This window comes from Alligator mississippiensis, chromosome 2 (assembly GCF_030867095.1).
Source record: "Alligator mississippiensis isolate rAllMis1 chromosome 2, rAllMis1, whole genome shotgun sequence".
NCBI lineage: Eukaryota > Metazoa > Chordata > Crocodylia > Alligatoridae > Alligator > Alligator mississippiensis.
Window position 1 is genome coordinate 202,795,619 of NC_081825.1, and position 18,419 is coordinate 202,814,037.

Consider the following 18,419-nt stretch of genomic DNA (forward strand, 5'->3'; position numbering starts at 1 on the left):
AGTGAGCAGCCCACACTCACCCCCGCCCCTGCCCTGTGCACAGATCTGGGGGGCACAGGTTCCCCTAGGAGTATGTACAGTGATGAGAAGTTGGCTCCATTCCCCTCTGCCCCCTGGATGAGCCACCCGCAGCCCCATCCCACTCCCCACCAGGGCCCTGAAGCCATGCTTTCCAGCCCTGGGCACCAGGCTGGGCAGCATCCCCAGGCCCAGCCCTGCCTAACTCCCTCCCTCCCTCCCCATGGGGCTTCAAATTTCCTCTTTTTAAACCTGCCCTGTATTTGTTAACATTTACCTCAGGCAAGAACCACCTGCGGTATGCTTTTATGCAAATGTACTAACTGTGACTTGATCCTTGGAATGTGAACTGAAGGGTTTCATTGCACAGTTTGGCGTTTCCACATCTTATGTGACATTGACTGGTAACTGCTAGTGCCAGCTTTCAGAGTCAAGAATTCACCAGGACTGTAGATGCAATGTCAGCTGACTTTGCAGGATTGAGGAAAGCCATACGGTCCTTCACTTTGTACACTCAGGTAAATTGTATGCTAACACAAATGTGACAGATAATAAATAACACATATATAAAGGGAAAAAGGGCAAAATAGCATTTTTCATGGTAAATTGGGATTAGAAAGCATATTTCTCTAGCTTTTTTCTGTTATTAACAGGGATGTGATTAACTTCCATAGATACTACATTAAAAAAAAAATCCTATAAAAGTAAAATGATGACTGGAAATATAGTAACACATTCTATGGATTGAGGTCAAATGCCGATAGAGAGACAAAAGAATAATTTTCTCCATAAATGTATCATAGAGACCAATTTGATCAGTTTAAAACAGGTCAAGGTTATAAATAAGTTGTTAAACTGAAATATAAAATTGTAAAATGAAAAACTGGGATACTTACATTGGTGACATATTCAATATCCTTCCAAATATTACATTCCCTGGGAAAGTCTGTCAAATCTAAAAAATTATCCACTATCACTTGGCCAATCAAGTCATGCCTGGAGAACCTGTCAAAGTCGTACACAGAGAAGTGGAGCTTCCTTGTGGTCAGGTCATTGTATGGAACAGGAAATAAAAAAACTTCATCAAATACTGGGTTTAGGGTTTTTCTGTGCACTTTAGTCTGGTGTTTTGTTTTCCTATCTGGAAGCAAATAGATCTTCACATAAGGGTCTGAAGTCCCAGAAAAGTCCTTTGCTGGCAGGTTGACAGCTTTGTGAATTTTTACTATCAGCTGCTCTAAGTCACAATCATATTTCAAAATAAAGTTGAGCTTCCCACAGGCTTTGCTGTTGTTTCGCCGCCCGTCATCAGTGTCCACTGATCTTTGCTTATATAGCTCCGGTTTAATACGTCCAATCCCAGTCAGCTGCTCCTGTTTTTGAAGCTGCTGGATGTTGAAGTCTGGGTTTGAAAGGTTGAGCTGTCTTCGGATTGAATTGTGCCTTAAGCAAAACATGAAAGAAGCTAAATTGATTATATTGTCAGGTGTTGTGTGATTCTTGTCTGGACATTATTTTAATTTCATTGGGCTTATTTAATCATGCCTTTAGATTGCATGAACATCTATAGCACACGATCCCTTTTTAATAGAGCAATATTTCTATAATTGAAATATTATTACAGTTCATCTTCATCATTTGATTTATTATGCTTGTATAATGCACAATTCTTTTACCTTAAGCTCACAGAATATACTCTCCAAAGTCAGTTGAAGCTTGTAACACCCCCCCCCCCCCCATAGCCAAGCTAATTGGAAAGCTGCCAAATCACCTATTTCCATCAAGTTATAAATGTATATATGATTTAATATAACTGCATATAACTGCAAAAGTAGCCCTCCCATGCCAGATATAAATTCAGAGAAATCAATGGATTTAGTACCATGAAGTATGAATTAGTCCCATAGGTACATTTGTAATAATAATTATTCCTATTATTTGCCATGAAAGGACTTTATAAATATTCAGCCCAATCCCGCACAATTTAATGGTTTATGCCTATATAATGGAGAGGAGAATCTGTCTCTTTACCCATCACATAGCTTTAGGTGAGTTTATTGATATCTGGTAGGAAGAGAAAAGACTGAAATGGGAGGGAGGTATTTCCCAACAGCTGTAAATTAATAACATCAATAAAAGCTACTATTTGATTTACAAGCTGTTTCTTTTTAATTTAAATGGTTTGCTGCCCATTTCTATCAATGTTTTTCCTTCTGCTGCGGTCCTTCTCTCATAACTACCAGCAGATGTTATAAACATTGTAAGCAGTTAGGCTGAAAGACTGCTTTAGTTTTATTACTCCTAGGAGAGAAAGTTCCTTTTAGCTTCGGTCCAGTGAGATTTATTATCTGCAGTCACTTGGTTATTGTGATTGAAATTTCCACTTCACAAGAAGATGGCAGAAATCAAATTTGCAGTCCCTGTAGGGCAGTTGGATGAGAAAGTTAGATTAGGTAAAAGCCCTCATCTTTATGAGTTGGATTTTACAATTTTTTCTTATCAATACATAAAATCATGCATCATATTGAAGAACCAAAGCATAGTGCACATAAAAGGGAACACCTGGGAAAAATCGTAGGTTACAATTAGTTGAGACTATTTATGCTGAATGTAATCAGCAATATTTCCTCTCATGTTATCATTCATTTCTTGTAAATGTGTGTATGTGTGTTAAAACAGAAACATTCTCTCTCTCATAATCCAACTATTTTTTCTCCCTTGCTACATAATAAAAGCATAATTATGTAGTTATACATTAGTAGTTTTCCATGACAAAATATTATCATGTCACAGATAAAAAAATTAGACAACTTAACCCCTACCCTTCTTTAAAGAAGATTGACATAATGCAACACAAGAGGTAAATACAGACTTGTGGGTTAATACAGTATCCACTTTGAAAAGGTGGGAAAACTGAAGTACAGAAATTAGATGAAAGTTATACAGCAAATTCATAACTGATCAAGGACTAGAACCCTGGTGTCCTGGTTTCAAGTACTAGGCTGTCTCATATACACATGCTTCCTGTCATCAGCCTGCATGTCACATCTTCCATGTCAGAGTTGCTCATACAGAATGGAAATCTGAAAAGGCACGTGGCATTAGGGGCTCCAGTTGAATGTAGGAAGGGAATTAAAATGAGCGGACTTGTTTTTTTCCGGTACCTTTCTTAGGGTTCTCTTCCAAACTGTATATTTAAGTGTTTGAAGGGATGGAAAGAAGGTTCAAAAGAATTTCTCCTTCCCTTTCTTCTGAGGTAAAACTTCAGGAACTGTCACTCCCCAGTCCTAAACTAGCTTTTCTGTAGGGAGCGCTGCTGATCGAGGACTAAGAAGATATAATTGTTTTGGGTGAGTAAATTTCATAGTCTTCCTTTTTCTTGCATGATTGAGAAATTTGTCTCTTTGTGGTTTCAGCACTGGATTTTCTTGCTTCCACTGCCTTGTGCCTAGTAAGGCTTTAGCTCTCACTGCTGAAGGAAGAATTTTGCTTTACTAAAACAGTGAAAATGTGAATATGACAGAAAACTCTGGGAATTATATTGAGAATATTAAAAAGTCCCTGGCTTCTGGGGGCATAGGGGAGAGAATTAAAATCCTCTTGTGCCTATGAACTGTACCAATTACGTGTGTATTTTTGTATTTTACATTTCCTTTATATTACGTAAAAAACACATAATTAAAAAAGTTTGGTTGTCTGTAAAGCTTGTGGACTGTCAGTAAAAAAAAATGTTCTCTCATTGACAATCTGCTTGTGTGTCCTATATCTTAAGTAGGATGCAGTGCCAGAGTTTGAAATCCACCTTGCATGTGGCTGGTAATGCAATCCTTGCTTGGGTTCAGTTTCCATAGTCACAGATTCCTAGGACTGATCTACAGCCTATTGAGAAAAAGACAAGGACATTTATCCAGGTACTCAGGAGCATTCCTGTTGTTTACTGGGGTCTTTGCTTTTCTAAACCAGAGCTGTGCAACTCTTGGCCTGCAAGCTCATGCCTTGCTGCCACTTCTACCATCATTCTGGCTGCTAAGGCCAGGATCTCTGGGCTCCACTCCCATCATCCAGCTTCTGTTTTCTGGTGTGCTCCTGGATGTGGGATGTGATGGCAGGGCCCACAGAGTCCAAGGGGCTTGGGGCCTGGGGGGGCACCCACATGACATGCAGCCCATGTGATTAGGGGGGGAGGGTGCACAGCATGTGGCCTCCAGCTACTCAGAAGTTGGACAGCCCTGATCTAGATCAAGATATTAACACTGAAAGACTGGCAATTACTGAACTTAATCCCTAGCTCTTAGCTGTTCTCACTGCACCTTATCTTAAAGAACAGCCTGTGGTCAAGAGTCTTTGCCAAACTTGCTAATTCAGGCGACCAGAATAAGTTACTGAAGAACTGTGGGGCTAGTGCTGTACCTTCTCCAGCTCCGGTATATCTACATTGGCTCAGAACTTCACTAATTGGCTGTTCAAGTGCTGATCTTTTTATTGCCATGTGCAGAATAATCTTTTTATCACCTTTCCTTCCACACTCTCACACTGTCACCTTCCTCCTTTCCTGTTCCCTCATATACTGGTGCTCAGTTTCCTCTGCCTGCATCCAAACTTGTTCAGTCAGTTTTTCACCCATAGTCAATGCTGTAACTAAAATCTATCACTTCTAATCCTATTTCTGACTCCTATAAGTGTTTCATTAGCTTGCCCTATTTTTTGGTTGTTTTTGAAATCTTCACAGGGATATTACTGAGTGCTCAGCCTCAGCGATAAGTATAAATGAACATGCTTTACAGGATCAAATCTAGACTGTTCTCTTGTTCCAAAGGACACTATTTTGGCAAGTTTTCTTGTTTGTGAGGGGAGTAGGCAGATGGTGCATTTGTTGTTTATGGTTGAAAAAAAAGGACTACCATTATGGCCACACCTTCTTAAACCGTCTGTCATGAAGCACACCCCAACAAGTAAATAATTTTCTATAACCATTAAAGTGAAAGGATTAAGACAGGTAAAATAAACATTTGTTGTTGGCCTGCATACTGTCTAAAAATGGATGGGGATGAAACTGGGAGAGAAATATTTTATTATTAGAAGAAAATTGTGCTACTGACCGAGCAGAAGAAGTTGGTTCTGTAATTTGGCGATGCATTCGGACATTGTGTACACAGTTCTCCTTGGTCCCTGCTTGAGCATCTAATGGAATATCAGGGGAAGTGTGGCTAATTTTCATGGAGGACTCTGGGTAGGAAGTAGGCTGTCCCAAGTAATCCTCGCTATACTCATGGTCATTGGTTTCTGTGTCTGTATAGTTCAGCGAATCCTGCTTGTCTTTGTTTCCAGAAGGCAGGCCACGTTCTCGCCAAGGGATCCAGCAAAGCTTCCAGGACACAAACAGAGACACACCAAACAGAGCAAGTCCACAGGCTGTGACAACTAAGGATAGCAAGCTTACTGAGACATCTGCAAAGAAGGAACACACAGAGACATTTCACATTTTTTGTTTTTTCTCCAACTGGTTAGAGATTTGTGCATCTCCTACAGGGAACACAACATAGAGCTAAGCTTTCTTTACATATTGCTTAACTTGGATTGGAAAAATTAAATACTGATAGCAGCAACTGTCAGGTCATAAAAATGTATTAAAATGTTTTCTTCTCCACTTTCTCCGGAAAAAAAATTGTCATTAAAGTTTTATTGTATGTAAATAAAATATTAACACAGAATTATGCCTTTGAAATACATTATTTACATGTGACTGAAGATGTGCTTCCTGTCATTTCAGATGTTTTATAAAGGAGCTTGAAACATCATTTAGAGTTATTTTATTCAACCTAATCTATTCATTAGTCTCTTATGTTACTAAATGCTAGTCTGGGGAACGTTTTTATGGTATTTGTAAAAGATACACAAGGAAAGTATACAAAATACAAAGTAATCATAAAGAGTGTCTTCCATGTTACCTGAAAATTTTTAAAAGAAATATACAAAAGATTAAATATGGAAAGCCTTGCAATATATTATCATGCTTCAGTGGCTATGTTCACACATTCTGTTACAAGCACTGAAGATGTTAAACTGACATACAGCCTTTGCTGCGGGAAGTTAGCACTGCACAGTAAGGTTCAACAGACTGTAACAGGGTACTCTGTCCCCTTAAGAAAGGGTAGCCAGCTGTGCTAAGGATATAGGATATTCAGCTGCTGGGCCTTCAGCTAAGGGAGTGTTCCACTGGGAGCTTAAAACCCCAAAGGAAAGAGCTGTGAGAGAACAGTTGCAAGGAGAAAGGAAGCAGGATGTAAGCTAAACATTTTGTTGCATGGATGTACCAGACTGCTCTGCTGGGGCCAGAGCCAGAGGGCTCCTGTTCTAGTGCTTGGGGAAGGGCAGAAGGGATGATTTTGTTTGTCTGTTCACTTGCTTGTTTGGTATTTAAACACTGTGTTTTATTTGGAAGACTCATAGAATCATAGAAAATTAGAGTTGGAAGGGACCTCAGGGGGTCATTTAGTGCAAACTCCTGCTCAAAGTAGAACCATCCACAATTATATCAGCCCAGTCAAGGCTTTGCCTAGCTAGATCTTAAAAACCTGAAAGGATGCAGATTCCACAACCTCTCTCGCTAACCTGTTCCAGTACTTTACTACCCTCCTGATGATACAGTTTTCCTAATATCTAACATAAATTTCCCTTGCTGCAACATGAGTTGCTTCTTGTTTTGTCATCTTCCACCACTGAGAACAGTCTAGCTCCATCCTCTTTGTAACCACCCTTCAGGTACTTGAATACTATTAAATCCCCCTGGGCATGCCTACATGAGACGCTATATGTAGCTTGTTGCTGTGGCAATGTTGCTTCAGTGGGCATGACCCATGACACCAATGCTACTGTGCAGTAGCAATGAACTACTATGCAGTAGCTTGTTACTAATGCAAAGTGGGGTCGGAAACAACTCATGCACCGTCATTTAGCGGTTACTGCATGGGGGCATTTAGTACGTGCTAAAGCAAGTACTAAGTGACTGTGCAGTAGCAACTGTGCAGCCATTTACAGATGTAGATGCACCACCTCAGCCTTCTCTTCTCTAGACTAAATGAGCCCAGTTCCCTCAGCCTCTCATCAGTCATGTGCCTGAGCCCCCAACAATTTTTGTTGCCCTCTGCTGGACTCTCCAATTTGTCCACATCCTTTGTGTGTGTGTTGGGGCGGGTGAGGGGTGGGGGGGTGTAAAACTGGACACAGTTCTCCAGATCTGGCTTCACCAGTGCAAAATAGAGAAGAATCACTTCCCTCGACCTGCTGGCAATGTTCCTACTAATGCATCCCAGTATGCCATTAGCCTTCTTGGCAACAAGGGCACACTGTTGGCTCATCTTCAGCTTACTGTCCACTGTGACCCCCAGGTCCTTTTCTGCAGAGCTGCTGCTTAACTAGTTAGTCACCAGTCTGTACTGGTGCATGGGACTGTTCTAAGTGCAGGACTTTGCATTTCTCCTTATTGAACCTCGTGAGATTTCTTTTGGTCCAATCCTCCAATTTGTTGAGGTCTCTCTGAATCTTAGCCCTATCCCCCAATGTATCTATTACTCCAGCCACCTTGGTGTCATCTGCAAACTTGCTGAGGGTACACTTTATCCCATCTTCCAGGTTGTTGATGAAGATATTGAATAAAACTGCCCCAGGACCAACCCCTGGGGCACTCCACTTGATATGGGTTGCCAAATAAACACTGAGCCATTGATTACTACCCTCTGAGCCTGACAATCCAGCCACTTTTCTATCCACCTGATTGTCCATTCATCCAACCTGGTCTTCCTTGGCTTGCTTGTGAGAAAGTTGTAGGAAACTACAAAGTCTTATTAAAGTCAAGGTATATCATATCCACTGCTCTTTCCACATTCACAGAACCGGTTATCTCACCATAGAGGGCAATCAGATTGGTCAGGCATGACTTGCCCTTGGTGAATCCATGCTGACTGTTTCTAACCACCTTCTCCTATAAGGGCTTAGAAATGGATTCCTTGAGAACTTGCTCCATGATTTTTCCAGGGACTGAGGCGAGGCTGATCAGCTTGTAGTTCCCCAGATCCTTCTTCCTCCCTTTCTTAAAGAAGGGCATTATATTTGCCTTTTTCCAAGCATTCAAGACCTCTCCCAATCACCACGTTTTTAAAAATAATGGCCAGTGGCTTTCCAATCACATCCGCCAACTCCCTCAGTACCCTCAGGTACGTCACACCTTGTTCCATGGACTTTTACATGTCCAGTTTTTCTAAATAATCCCTAACCTGTTCTTTTGCCTCTGTCAGCTGCTCACCTCCTCACTCAAACTGTGCTGCCAGATGCAGTAGACTGGCAACTGATCTTGTCTGTGAGGACTGAGGTAAAAAAGGCATTGAGTGCTTCAACCTGTTCCACATTATCTGTCACTAGGTTGTCTCCCCCATTCAGTCAGGGACCCACACTTTCCCTGATCTTCCTCTTGTTGCTGACATACTTATAGAAACCCATCTTGTTCCCCTTCACCTCCCATGCTAGCTGCAACTCCAATTGCATTTTAGCCTTCCTGACTTCATCCCTGCATGACCAACCAATACTCTTATACTCCTCCCTAGCTGTTTGTCCAAGTTTCCACTTCTTTTAAACTTCCTTTTTGTGTTTTAGCTCATTGAAGAGTTTCCTGCTAAGCCCAGCTGGTCTTCTTCCACATTTGCTAATCTCCCTGCTTATCTGGGTGGTTTGTTCCTGAGCCCTCAGTAAAGTTTTTGTAAAATGCAACCAGCTCTGCTGGATTTATTTTCTCCTCACGCTGGCCTCCTAGGGAATCTTGCCCATCAGTTCTCTGATTTTCTGAAGTCCAAGGTCCTTACTCTGCTGGTGTCCTTCCTTCCTTTACTCGGGATCCTGAGTTCAAATCATCTCATGATCGCTGCTGCCCAAGTTGCCATCCACATTTCCTGCTAATTCTTCCCTGTTTGTGAGCAGCAGGCCAAGAATATCATGGCCTCTAGTTGGCCTATCCAACAATTGCATCTGGAAGTGGTCCTCAGCATTCTCCAATTACTTTCTGTGCACTGCTCTATTGCCCTCCCAGTAGATATCAGGGTGATTGAACAGCCAGGGCCTGTAGTCGGGAAACTTCACCTAGCTCATCCTCATGGTCTGGTGGTCTATAGGAGACATCCACCACAACATCACCCTTATTGCTCTCCCCTCTGACCCTAATCCAGAGATATTCAATAGGCATATCTCCAGTTTCGTATTGGAGCTCAGAGCAATCATATAGCTCTTTTACATAAAGCACAACTCTTCCTCCTCTTCTCCTCTATCTGTCCTTTGGGGACAATTTGCACCCATCCATGACAGTGCTCCAGTTATGTGAGCCATCCCACCAAGTCTCTGTTATTTCAGGGTGGGGAGGGCCCTCCCCACAGTGCAGGGATTACCATGTGGCTGGGGCTGGTATGGCTGGTGGCTCTGTGCACTCATGGCTGTTGGGAATGGTGTGCAGCTTTGGGCGGTGTCCTCAGACAGCAGGGTGCAGCAGGTAGGTGCCTGGCTGGGGGACTCCCCCAGGGAGGAGCTGGCACTACTGGCAGCCAGTGATGTCATGGCTTGCTGTGCCTCGTGGTGGGGGTTGGGGCTGCGGAGCTGGGGTGGCAGGCACTGGCCCAGGCTCCCTGAGCTCCTGGCAGAGACTGCAGCCAGGGAGCTCAGTGGGATGAGCTGCTAGATGCCCAGGTGGCTTTCCCCTGGTGACATGTCACTGCAGGTGCCAGGCTGGAGCAGGGGCTTGGGCAGGCCACCTCTGCTGCTGTAGACAGCATAGATGCATCCTGGGGCATGGACTTACAGGCAGTCCCTGACTGATGATTATGGTCACTGATGACAGCCTAATGTGCCCTCAAGGCCTTGACCTTTATGCAGAATTGCTGCACTGACCGGTTGTTCCTATGCTCCTGCATCCAGCTTGAAAGTCCCTCAAAGACGTGGGTGTTGGAGTGCCCACCCTGCTCAAACTGGTGCTGCACCTCCATCTTGTCCCACAGCACCATGAGGTCACCAGTCCCTCCATGGATTAGTTGGGGCCCCAGGGGCAGGTATGGGTGTGAGCAAGGGGCGCTGGGGATGACAAAGCTATTGTGATTCCCATGCTGGCTCTCTGGGCTTCCATGCAGCTGTCCCTATGCTATTGGGCCTGGCATGGTACTGGCAGCCACGTGGCAGAGGCAATACCTCATAGCACCTGTAGGCTCAGGGCAGGCTGCTGGGGGTGGGCTACAGGCATGGGGACCTGGCCCCAGAAGCTACTTGCAGCTGGGGCTGGGTGCTGGCAGGCCTGGTTGGAGCCTACAGCAGCCTGTAGGCCTGGACAGCATGGGACTGGCAGGTGCGCAGCACGGTAGCACCAGGCAACAGTGCCAGGGTGCAGGCAGGCTGGTGAGGCTAGCATGTAGTCTTCCAAGGGGACACAGGACCTGGAGTTGCCTCAGACTCCCTTCTGGTGTGCCCCAGGGCTCAAAATGCCTGCAGGCTTTTAAGGGCCTGTGGCAGGGGCTGTCATAAAGGTGGGAGAGGCTCCCAGCCCAGAGCCCTGGGGCTAGCCTGAGGCCGGGCCCCTAGTGGCAGGGCTGACTTAGAAGCAAATTTGCTCCTAGGCCACGTCTACACATGCATTTCTGTGCTGTAACTAATTGTGAGTAAATTTTATACCTGTGTTTGCAGGTATCAAATTTACTCATGTTTAGGGGGTTTTACTACACAGTAAAGTTGCGCACATGTAGATGCACATGCTTACTGCACAGTAAACTATGCTACTGTATAGTTAAGCATCTCATGTAGATGTTTCCTATACATATTTTTTGATAGTTGTCATACATCCCTTAGTCATTGCAATACATTGGGTACAGTTACTTTTGTTCTCTGAATTGCCTCCAGTTTGCCCCTTTCATTACAGAAAGCATGATGGTATTTTCTTGCCAGCCCATCATGTAGCTCTAGCAGTATCCTATCCTTTAGTCACATTGACACAAATAGGTTACTGCTTGGAAAGCCATTTGATTTGTTTTGGTTCATTTTTAAGTGGAATCTAGAGAAAATGGCTGAATGAAACAGCTGCTTTGATGGTAATGGCATTTTCTAAATGAGCTTCTCTGTGGGTTAGACAACAGATCATGCTTTAAGCACAATTAGTAAGAACTCTGTCTCATTGCATCAAGCTACAAACAAAAACTTAGTGTTATTTTTCATATTGTTTGTAAGTTTTAAATGTCAATGTAGTCTCGTTTCTCCATCTTACTACTATGCTAAAGTGTCAAATAACTGCATGAGGTATAGTCATACAGCTCACTGTTAGTTAGTTAATTAGTTAGTTAGTTAGTTAGTTAGTTATGACAGTCTGAGTCAAATATATTCAGTCAACCCTAAAATAGAGTATTAAAAAAGTAATATGAATGAATGGGAAAACGAATGTCTATAGACTTCACCATGGGTTTTTCCCACCCCAGCACACAGGACAGGAAAGCTAAATTTCCTTTTGGGCATGATAATTCAGTTGCTGTTAAATCAGTCTTACCCAGGAGCTGTCCAACTTAGAGTGCTGAATACCAACCCAAGAAAACAAGTAACACAAGCCAATAGGACCCATGGTGTCCTCCTTCCCACTAAATGAAAACAAGGAGGGTACTGATCAGCATCATTTTTGGCATCTGTGTGTGTGTGTGGGGGGGGTATTATAGGGAAAACAGGGTGAGGGTAGACCAGTAAGCACCTTGAAAGTAAAGAAAAAGAATTTCTGATTGAGACAGTAGTGAAGTGGGTATTTGGCACAGGACAGCAAAGGTGGCAGATTGCCCAGACCAATGAGTTAAAATCTTTGCAGAAGTATTTTGATAGAAATAAATACAGTACATTGAGATTTGTCAAGACCAGAGAAGAAGGGAAGTTTGTAAGGAAGGAACACAACCAGAGAATAGACAACACCAATATATATGGAAGCAATAGACAATTTTGAACATTTGAGGTAACCAAAACAATCCACTACTCCAGTAATGACTTGAGGAGAGAGGACAGTTAGCTAGTAGACTGAATCAAGATGATAAAATGAATCTAATGAATCACTGAAATGAATCAGCTAGTAGACTGTATCAAAATGATAAAAATAATAATACTTTGTAATTTTATCTAAGGAAGTTGAAATGCCTTATAAGCATTTAGTATGAAAGTATTACAAGATCCCTGAAAGGGATGGGTACTTAAGTTGTTTTATACTTTATACCCTGAAGAATGGAAAGGTTAAGTAGCTTTCCAAGCTTTCCAAGGTCTGTGGAGAAGAAGAACCCAGAATCCTTTACACCAGTTCCCTGCTTCAATCATTAGCTTCTGCACCCTACCATGTACACTGGCTTGACTAGACATGGACTGTACTAAAATACATTGTGTCTTCTAAACACCTATGAGTCCCTTCCTTGAACTAAGCCAGCTGGATGTTAGCATACCCAAGGTGCTCATTTACTACTGTTGAACCATATATGCAGGAAAAATCAATAGCAAGTGTTTCCCCCATAGCAGCTAGTTACTTGGTGTGTGTTGGTAGGAGAGCTATTAAAGAAACTGCATTTATGAATAAAGGAGATATATCAATGATTATTGTTTCACCACTTTCTTTTTCTCACCCTCTCTCATTAGGATTTGATTTGGTCTTTTCAGGTTATTATTTTTTTGGAGGGGGGGGGAGGGTGGATTTTTTGATAGGGATCTTTAGGGCATATGTGTGTTTGTATGTGTCTGTGACATAGCAATAAAGCTAAATACCAAAGTCAACAAATCTTATCTGAACCTAGACAATAATTTGCAGGTAACTACTTTGGATACTGAACATCTCTCTTGCATGTTTTCACACACCAAACAGATCCTGTTCCTGTGCATACCAAGGGATGCTTTATCCCTTGGGCATTGTGATAGCTTGGGGCAGTGCAGCCACAAGTAACAAGTATATAAATCACATTCTCTCTGGTTTTAACAGTGTGAGGCTCCTATGGAGCTGTTTTCATTTAAGCTATATTTACTATTTCATATTGATTTTTTTTTCTCAGTAATTTTCCTTCCACCTCTCCAGATGTCTCAGTTTTTCTGAGACCTGTTTATCTGTATTTCCCCTGTGCTTTTTTTCTCCAGCTTGATGTCAGTGACTTGCTCTACTCTGTTTTAAGAGCAGAAAAGATCCTCACTATTTACATTTACAAATACTGAAGCCATGTAGTTCAAGGAGCTCCTGAATTATGATGAAACTCAGGACATCAGCTGTTAAATCTAATGTACTAGCTCAGTTTTTACAAAAACTGCAGCAACATGTATACAAGATTAATCTGGTTTAAGACATTCCAGACTGCAGCTGCAAATCAGAATCCTCCCAAGTATTCAGGCTGTTGATTTAATGCACAGGTCTAGGTGTGGGGGCAGTGTGGCACAGCTGTGGGACAGCACTGGGTGTGGCTGTGCTTCGGAAGGAAAACTGTCTCCAGTAACATGTCAGCATAGCAAGATAGTTCACCATTCCTTTTGCTGATGGTCCCTACTCGATGCAGTTACCCAGCGCCATTAACTATATTCCTGTTTTCTCTGAACTTAGAATCATATAATCATAGAAAATTAGGGTTGGAAGGGACCTCAGGAGGTCATCTAGTCCAACCTCCTGCTCAGAGCAGGACCATCCCCAACTAAATCAATACAGCCAGGACTTTGTCAAGCCAGGCCTTAAAAACCTCCAAAGATGGAGATTTTACAACCTAAGTAAGCTGCTTCAGTGTTTCAACATTTCCTTTGGGCAAAAGGGCCAGGCCATTCAGCTGTATCCCTTCGTTCCACTGCACATGAAATATTGAAATTTTGCAACAGAGAAATGTCTTGACCACAAGGATTACTCTTGTGCTTGAGCTTTTGTGATGGCAAAGGATCCCCTGGGGAAAATACTTCTTACATTTTTCCTTTCCTGGTACAGTCATGCCACATCAAACATATTCTGGTCCCAGAGGAACAAGACAGATTTCAAAATGCTGATTTTCCAAGGCAAAATGTCATTATTAGGGTTTCTTTGTAATGGGCTGAACTGAAATCTTGGCTCTCAGGACATTCAAAATGCACCACAGCAGGTTTAAAAATAGTAATTTTTCATGAAAAGTGAGAGTGTCTTTTTTTCAAACAGCTCTAAAGCTATACCTGTTCAAAATACCAAAACACCAAGAAGAATTTTGTCATTAGGGGTTCTCGCTCATTGAATATAGACTGAAACAAACATTTGGCTGGATTCCACAAAACACCTCAGCCTGCTTGCAAAGCCATCTCCTCCTTTGCAGTCATGCAGGGTATTTTCATTTTTACTTTCCTAGTTTCTTACTATGAAAAAAAGAGAGCAAACAAAGCATAGCTTTTTAAGGTTGGATCCATTTGTTTGCAGTCTCAGCATGTGCCTAATAATTTTGCATGCAGCACTTCCCTAGAGTCAGAGCCAGCAGGGAGATAGAATCATGCCATATTCTTCGTCAGGATTTCTCTGCATTTTAGTCTCATATTTCTCTATTTTTGAAGACTGAATGCTTCTGTTATGTCGCCATCCCCTTTGGAATTTAGTTACTCTAATTTGCCAATATCATAGAACTATATTTTACTTAAAAACAAGAATAAAGGCCAAGTCAAGGTCCCATTTTACACAAGAATCGGGGCACATTAGTTCCTATATCACCATAGCTGTGATGCAGTGCTAAATCAGTCAGCCCAGTACTCTAATGGAGGTTTTATGTTCACTCTGTGGTTAAGACCTCAGATCTCTTCCACAGCATGTGAGCTCACTGCATCAGAGAAGCCATATATATAACAGTCTCCTTTTTCCCTGCATGGACGTGAAGGGGTATCTTTAATCCAGTGAGGAGATTCAGTCCCATTTAAAAGGAAATAAAATGAATTCTCACACATACAGAACATGTTCTGTGTGGAGGGCTTAAGGGGTCGCTAATGATTTCTCTGTCTCCTCAAAATTCCTAGTTGTCACTGAAAATTTGCCTGGGACACCACTTCAGTTCACATCTTCTTCTGGGGATTGTTAAATGGGGATGGTCCTTATGTTAAACTCAAATTAAGGAAGAGAAGGGGCTGAACATAATTATCTTCTGCTGATATGAGGGCCAGTTTGAACCTAAGCAAACTGAAATAACAGGTATATGTGAACTCAATTGGCCATGTAACTTCAGCATGGCTATCTTGCAAAGTATGTAGAATCAAGCTTTTATTTGGAAGGACATTAATACACCATATTAAGATACTTGGCTGTCCTTGAACCAGTTGGTGACAGCAGTAAAGCTCAGAGCAACCTCTGTACAATTACATTTCAAATGCATTCTCATGTAAATTATTATCAAATTCCTAGTAAAACTGGCCTCCATAAGGAATTTTCATTCCTACTAAGGAGCTTGTCCTGCTCCCCCTGAAACCTAGGCATGACCCAGGAATTGTACACCTTGGAACAAAACAAGTTCTCTGCTTCAAGTCTTTTCTACATTTTATGTTTGGGTGTGGAATCCCCATATAAGACCACTCTAGACTTTTTAGCTGGTACCTTCAGTTTTGGATATCTTAACACTAATTGCCAGAGCATTTAAAACAAGAACTGAAGAAATCAGGGGGTTATTGACTTATTAGAAAAAAATAAAATGAGCCACATATGGCAATTGTCTGAGCTAAGAATTTGCTAGAGGATATGAAGGGAAGGAAACCAGATACTATCAGATCATTATCTTAAAGGTGTAAATGCCAAGGGCTAGATTCTCATTTAATCGAAACCTTCCTACCTAAGTTGTGGTCCCAAGCACATGAATAAGCAGGTCTGCTTATCAGTCTGTTCTTTCCAAGATGGCAAGAACTGGATGGGCAATAACTGGAATCTTGTAATCTATTTCTTTTTCTTTTCCAAAGATAAAAATGGAAAACATGTGAAAGCAGAGAGACTAAAGGAAACATAAATGAAAGGTGAGAACAAATCTAAAGAAGTGAGACATCTTAAAAATGTAAAAGCCAAAGAAAATTTAATCACAGAAACAGATATGAACAAAACTGAACATTCAAACCTCTGCTGCTCTTTTATGGTTATGAACAGAAGTGGCCTTTTTAAATCCATGATGCTCTTAGCCCGAGGCCTTCCTAATTTGCATAACTCAAATGTAAAAGAGAATTTCAGCTTGCTTCCTTGCTTTTTTTGAAAAGTAAGGTTTTAGCCCTTTCCATTGCCAAGGTACCCTTAAAAATTAACTAGTGCAAACTAATCAAAAGAGTTAAGAGATGTCAGTTACTTTTTTCCTGTTAGATCAGAGTTTCACAGCTATGCTCTAGCCTCTCAGAGTGGGTTATATAAACAGCCACAATCTTTTCATGAGGGAAGATCTCTAGATCAGTTTTAAGTAATACCTTCCATACAGTAGCCTTACCAGGTAGGTGCTTTTGATCTGACATTTCCTTCACTGAGGAGTCAATGTGACTGCTGGCCACAAAAGGACAGCACAGCAGAATGGACGCAGCAATGAGCTGAGAGTCAAGGACTTCAGCTTTGATATTAATTTCCACTATGGTCTTTGGGAACTAACGTAAAATGAAATTTTCAAAGCCTAGGTAAAAAAAGTGCCCAAATCCAGATGTACCAAATATCTCACTATCCAATAACTTCAGTTAGAGTTCTAGGTGGCAGTCTCCATTAAATTAAATCCAGTATGAAAACATTAGATTCCATTTCTGCACACTTCCATTTCCACATTTGTAAGATGAGGGTAATTCTTACCTACTTACCTACCTTACAGTGGAGTTCATAGAATCATAGAAAATGAGGGTTGGAAGGGATCTCAGGAGGCCATCTAGTCCAACCCGCTGCTCAAAGCAGAACCATCCCCTACTAGATCATCTCAGCCAAAGCTTTGTCTAGCTGGGTTTTGAAAACCTCCAAGAATGAAGCTTCCACCACCTCTCTAGGTAACCTGTTCCAGTGCTTTACTACCCTCCTAGTGAGAAAATTCTTCTTAATATCTAACCTAAACTTCCCTTGCTGCAACTTGAGACCATTGCTCCTTGTTTTGCCATCTGACACCACTGAGAACAATCTAGCTCCATCCTCTTTTGAACCTCCCTTCAGGTAGTTGAAGACTGGTATTAAATCCCCTCTGAGTCTTCTCTTCTCTAAACTAAATAAGCCCAGTTCCCTCAGCCTCTCCTCAGAAGTCATGTGCTCCTGCCCCCTCAACAATTTGTTGCCCTCCGCTGGACTCTCTCAATTTGTGCATATCCTTTCTGTAGTGGAGTGGGAGGTGCAAAACTGAACACAATACTCCAGATGTGGCCTCACCAGGTCTGAATAAAGAGGAATAATCACTTCCTGTGACCTACTGGCAACACACCTACCAATGCAGCCCAGTACAGGCAGTCCTCGACTTACAACGTTTCCAGTTACAACATTTCACACTTAACATTTTTACATTGACACCCAGTTTCAACTTTCTGACATCAATTTCGACTTTACAACTCTTGATCTGATGCAATACTATGCCAGGGAACAAGTTCGCTGAGTTGCCCATCTCCCTGGAAAACATCTGTCTAAATTTCCTTGGACACTATCTTTAAGAAAGCAGACAAGATTCCAGAAAAACCTGCAGCCAAGACTCCTGAGAAGATTTCAGCCAAGAACCCTTGAAAAAGTCCAACCAAGAGCCCTTCAAAAAATCCAGCAAAGTCACCTAAAAGAAGTCCTTCCAAATCAATATGATTGCTATTTACAATACAAACACATTAATGTAGCTATATTACTCATCTATAATTGATTGAGTACACAATCCTGGGTTATTTTTGGTGAAAATAGGGTATTGGCCCTTGGTTCAGGAACCAATCCCCCATTTATAACATTGTTTCCTATGGGAAAATTGGTTCTGAGTTATGACGTTTCAACTTACGACACAGTTTTCAGGAACCAATTGTGCTCCCTCATATTCAGCTTATTGTCCACAGTAACCTCTAGGACCTTTTCTGCAGAGCTGCTGCCCAGCCAGTCAGCCCCCAGCCTGTACTGGTGCATGGGACTGTTCTGTCCTAAGTGCAGGACTTTGCACTTGTCCTTGTTGAACCTCATGAGATTCCTTTTGGCCCAATCCTCCAATTTGTCTAGGTCATTCTGAATCCTAGCCCTTCCCTCTAGCGTATGGTGTGATCTGCAAACTTGCTGAGGGTACACATTCAGCCATCTTCCAGATTGTGGATGAAGACATTGAACAAAACCAGCTCCAGGATCGACCCCTGGTGCACTGCACTTGATAATGGCTGCCAACTAGACATCAAGCCATTGATTACTATTCTCTGAGCCTTATGTTCCAGACAGTTTTCTATTTACC

The 18,419-nt window shown here is 42.0% G+C and overlaps 1 protein-coding gene across 4 annotated transcripts in view; it reads right to left on the bottom strand.

Annotated features, from left to right (window-relative positions):
* The window catches only part of SYT9 (synaptotagmin 9), a 151,379-nt gene that overhangs the window by 78,891 nt on the left and 54,069 nt on the right, over positions 1-18,419 (bottom strand). For all 4 annotated transcript variants that reach the window (XM_019477036.2, XM_006268641.4, XM_019477037.2 and 1 more), the window contains exons 2-3: positions 5,118-5,466; positions 915-1,461 (exon numbers count right to left, since the gene is read on the bottom strand). In XM_019477036.2, the coding sequence (XP_019332581.1) occupies positions 915-1,461; positions 5,118-5,466 (896 nt within the window). The remainder of the gene's footprint in view (positions 1-914; positions 1,462-5,117; positions 5,467-18,419) is intronic.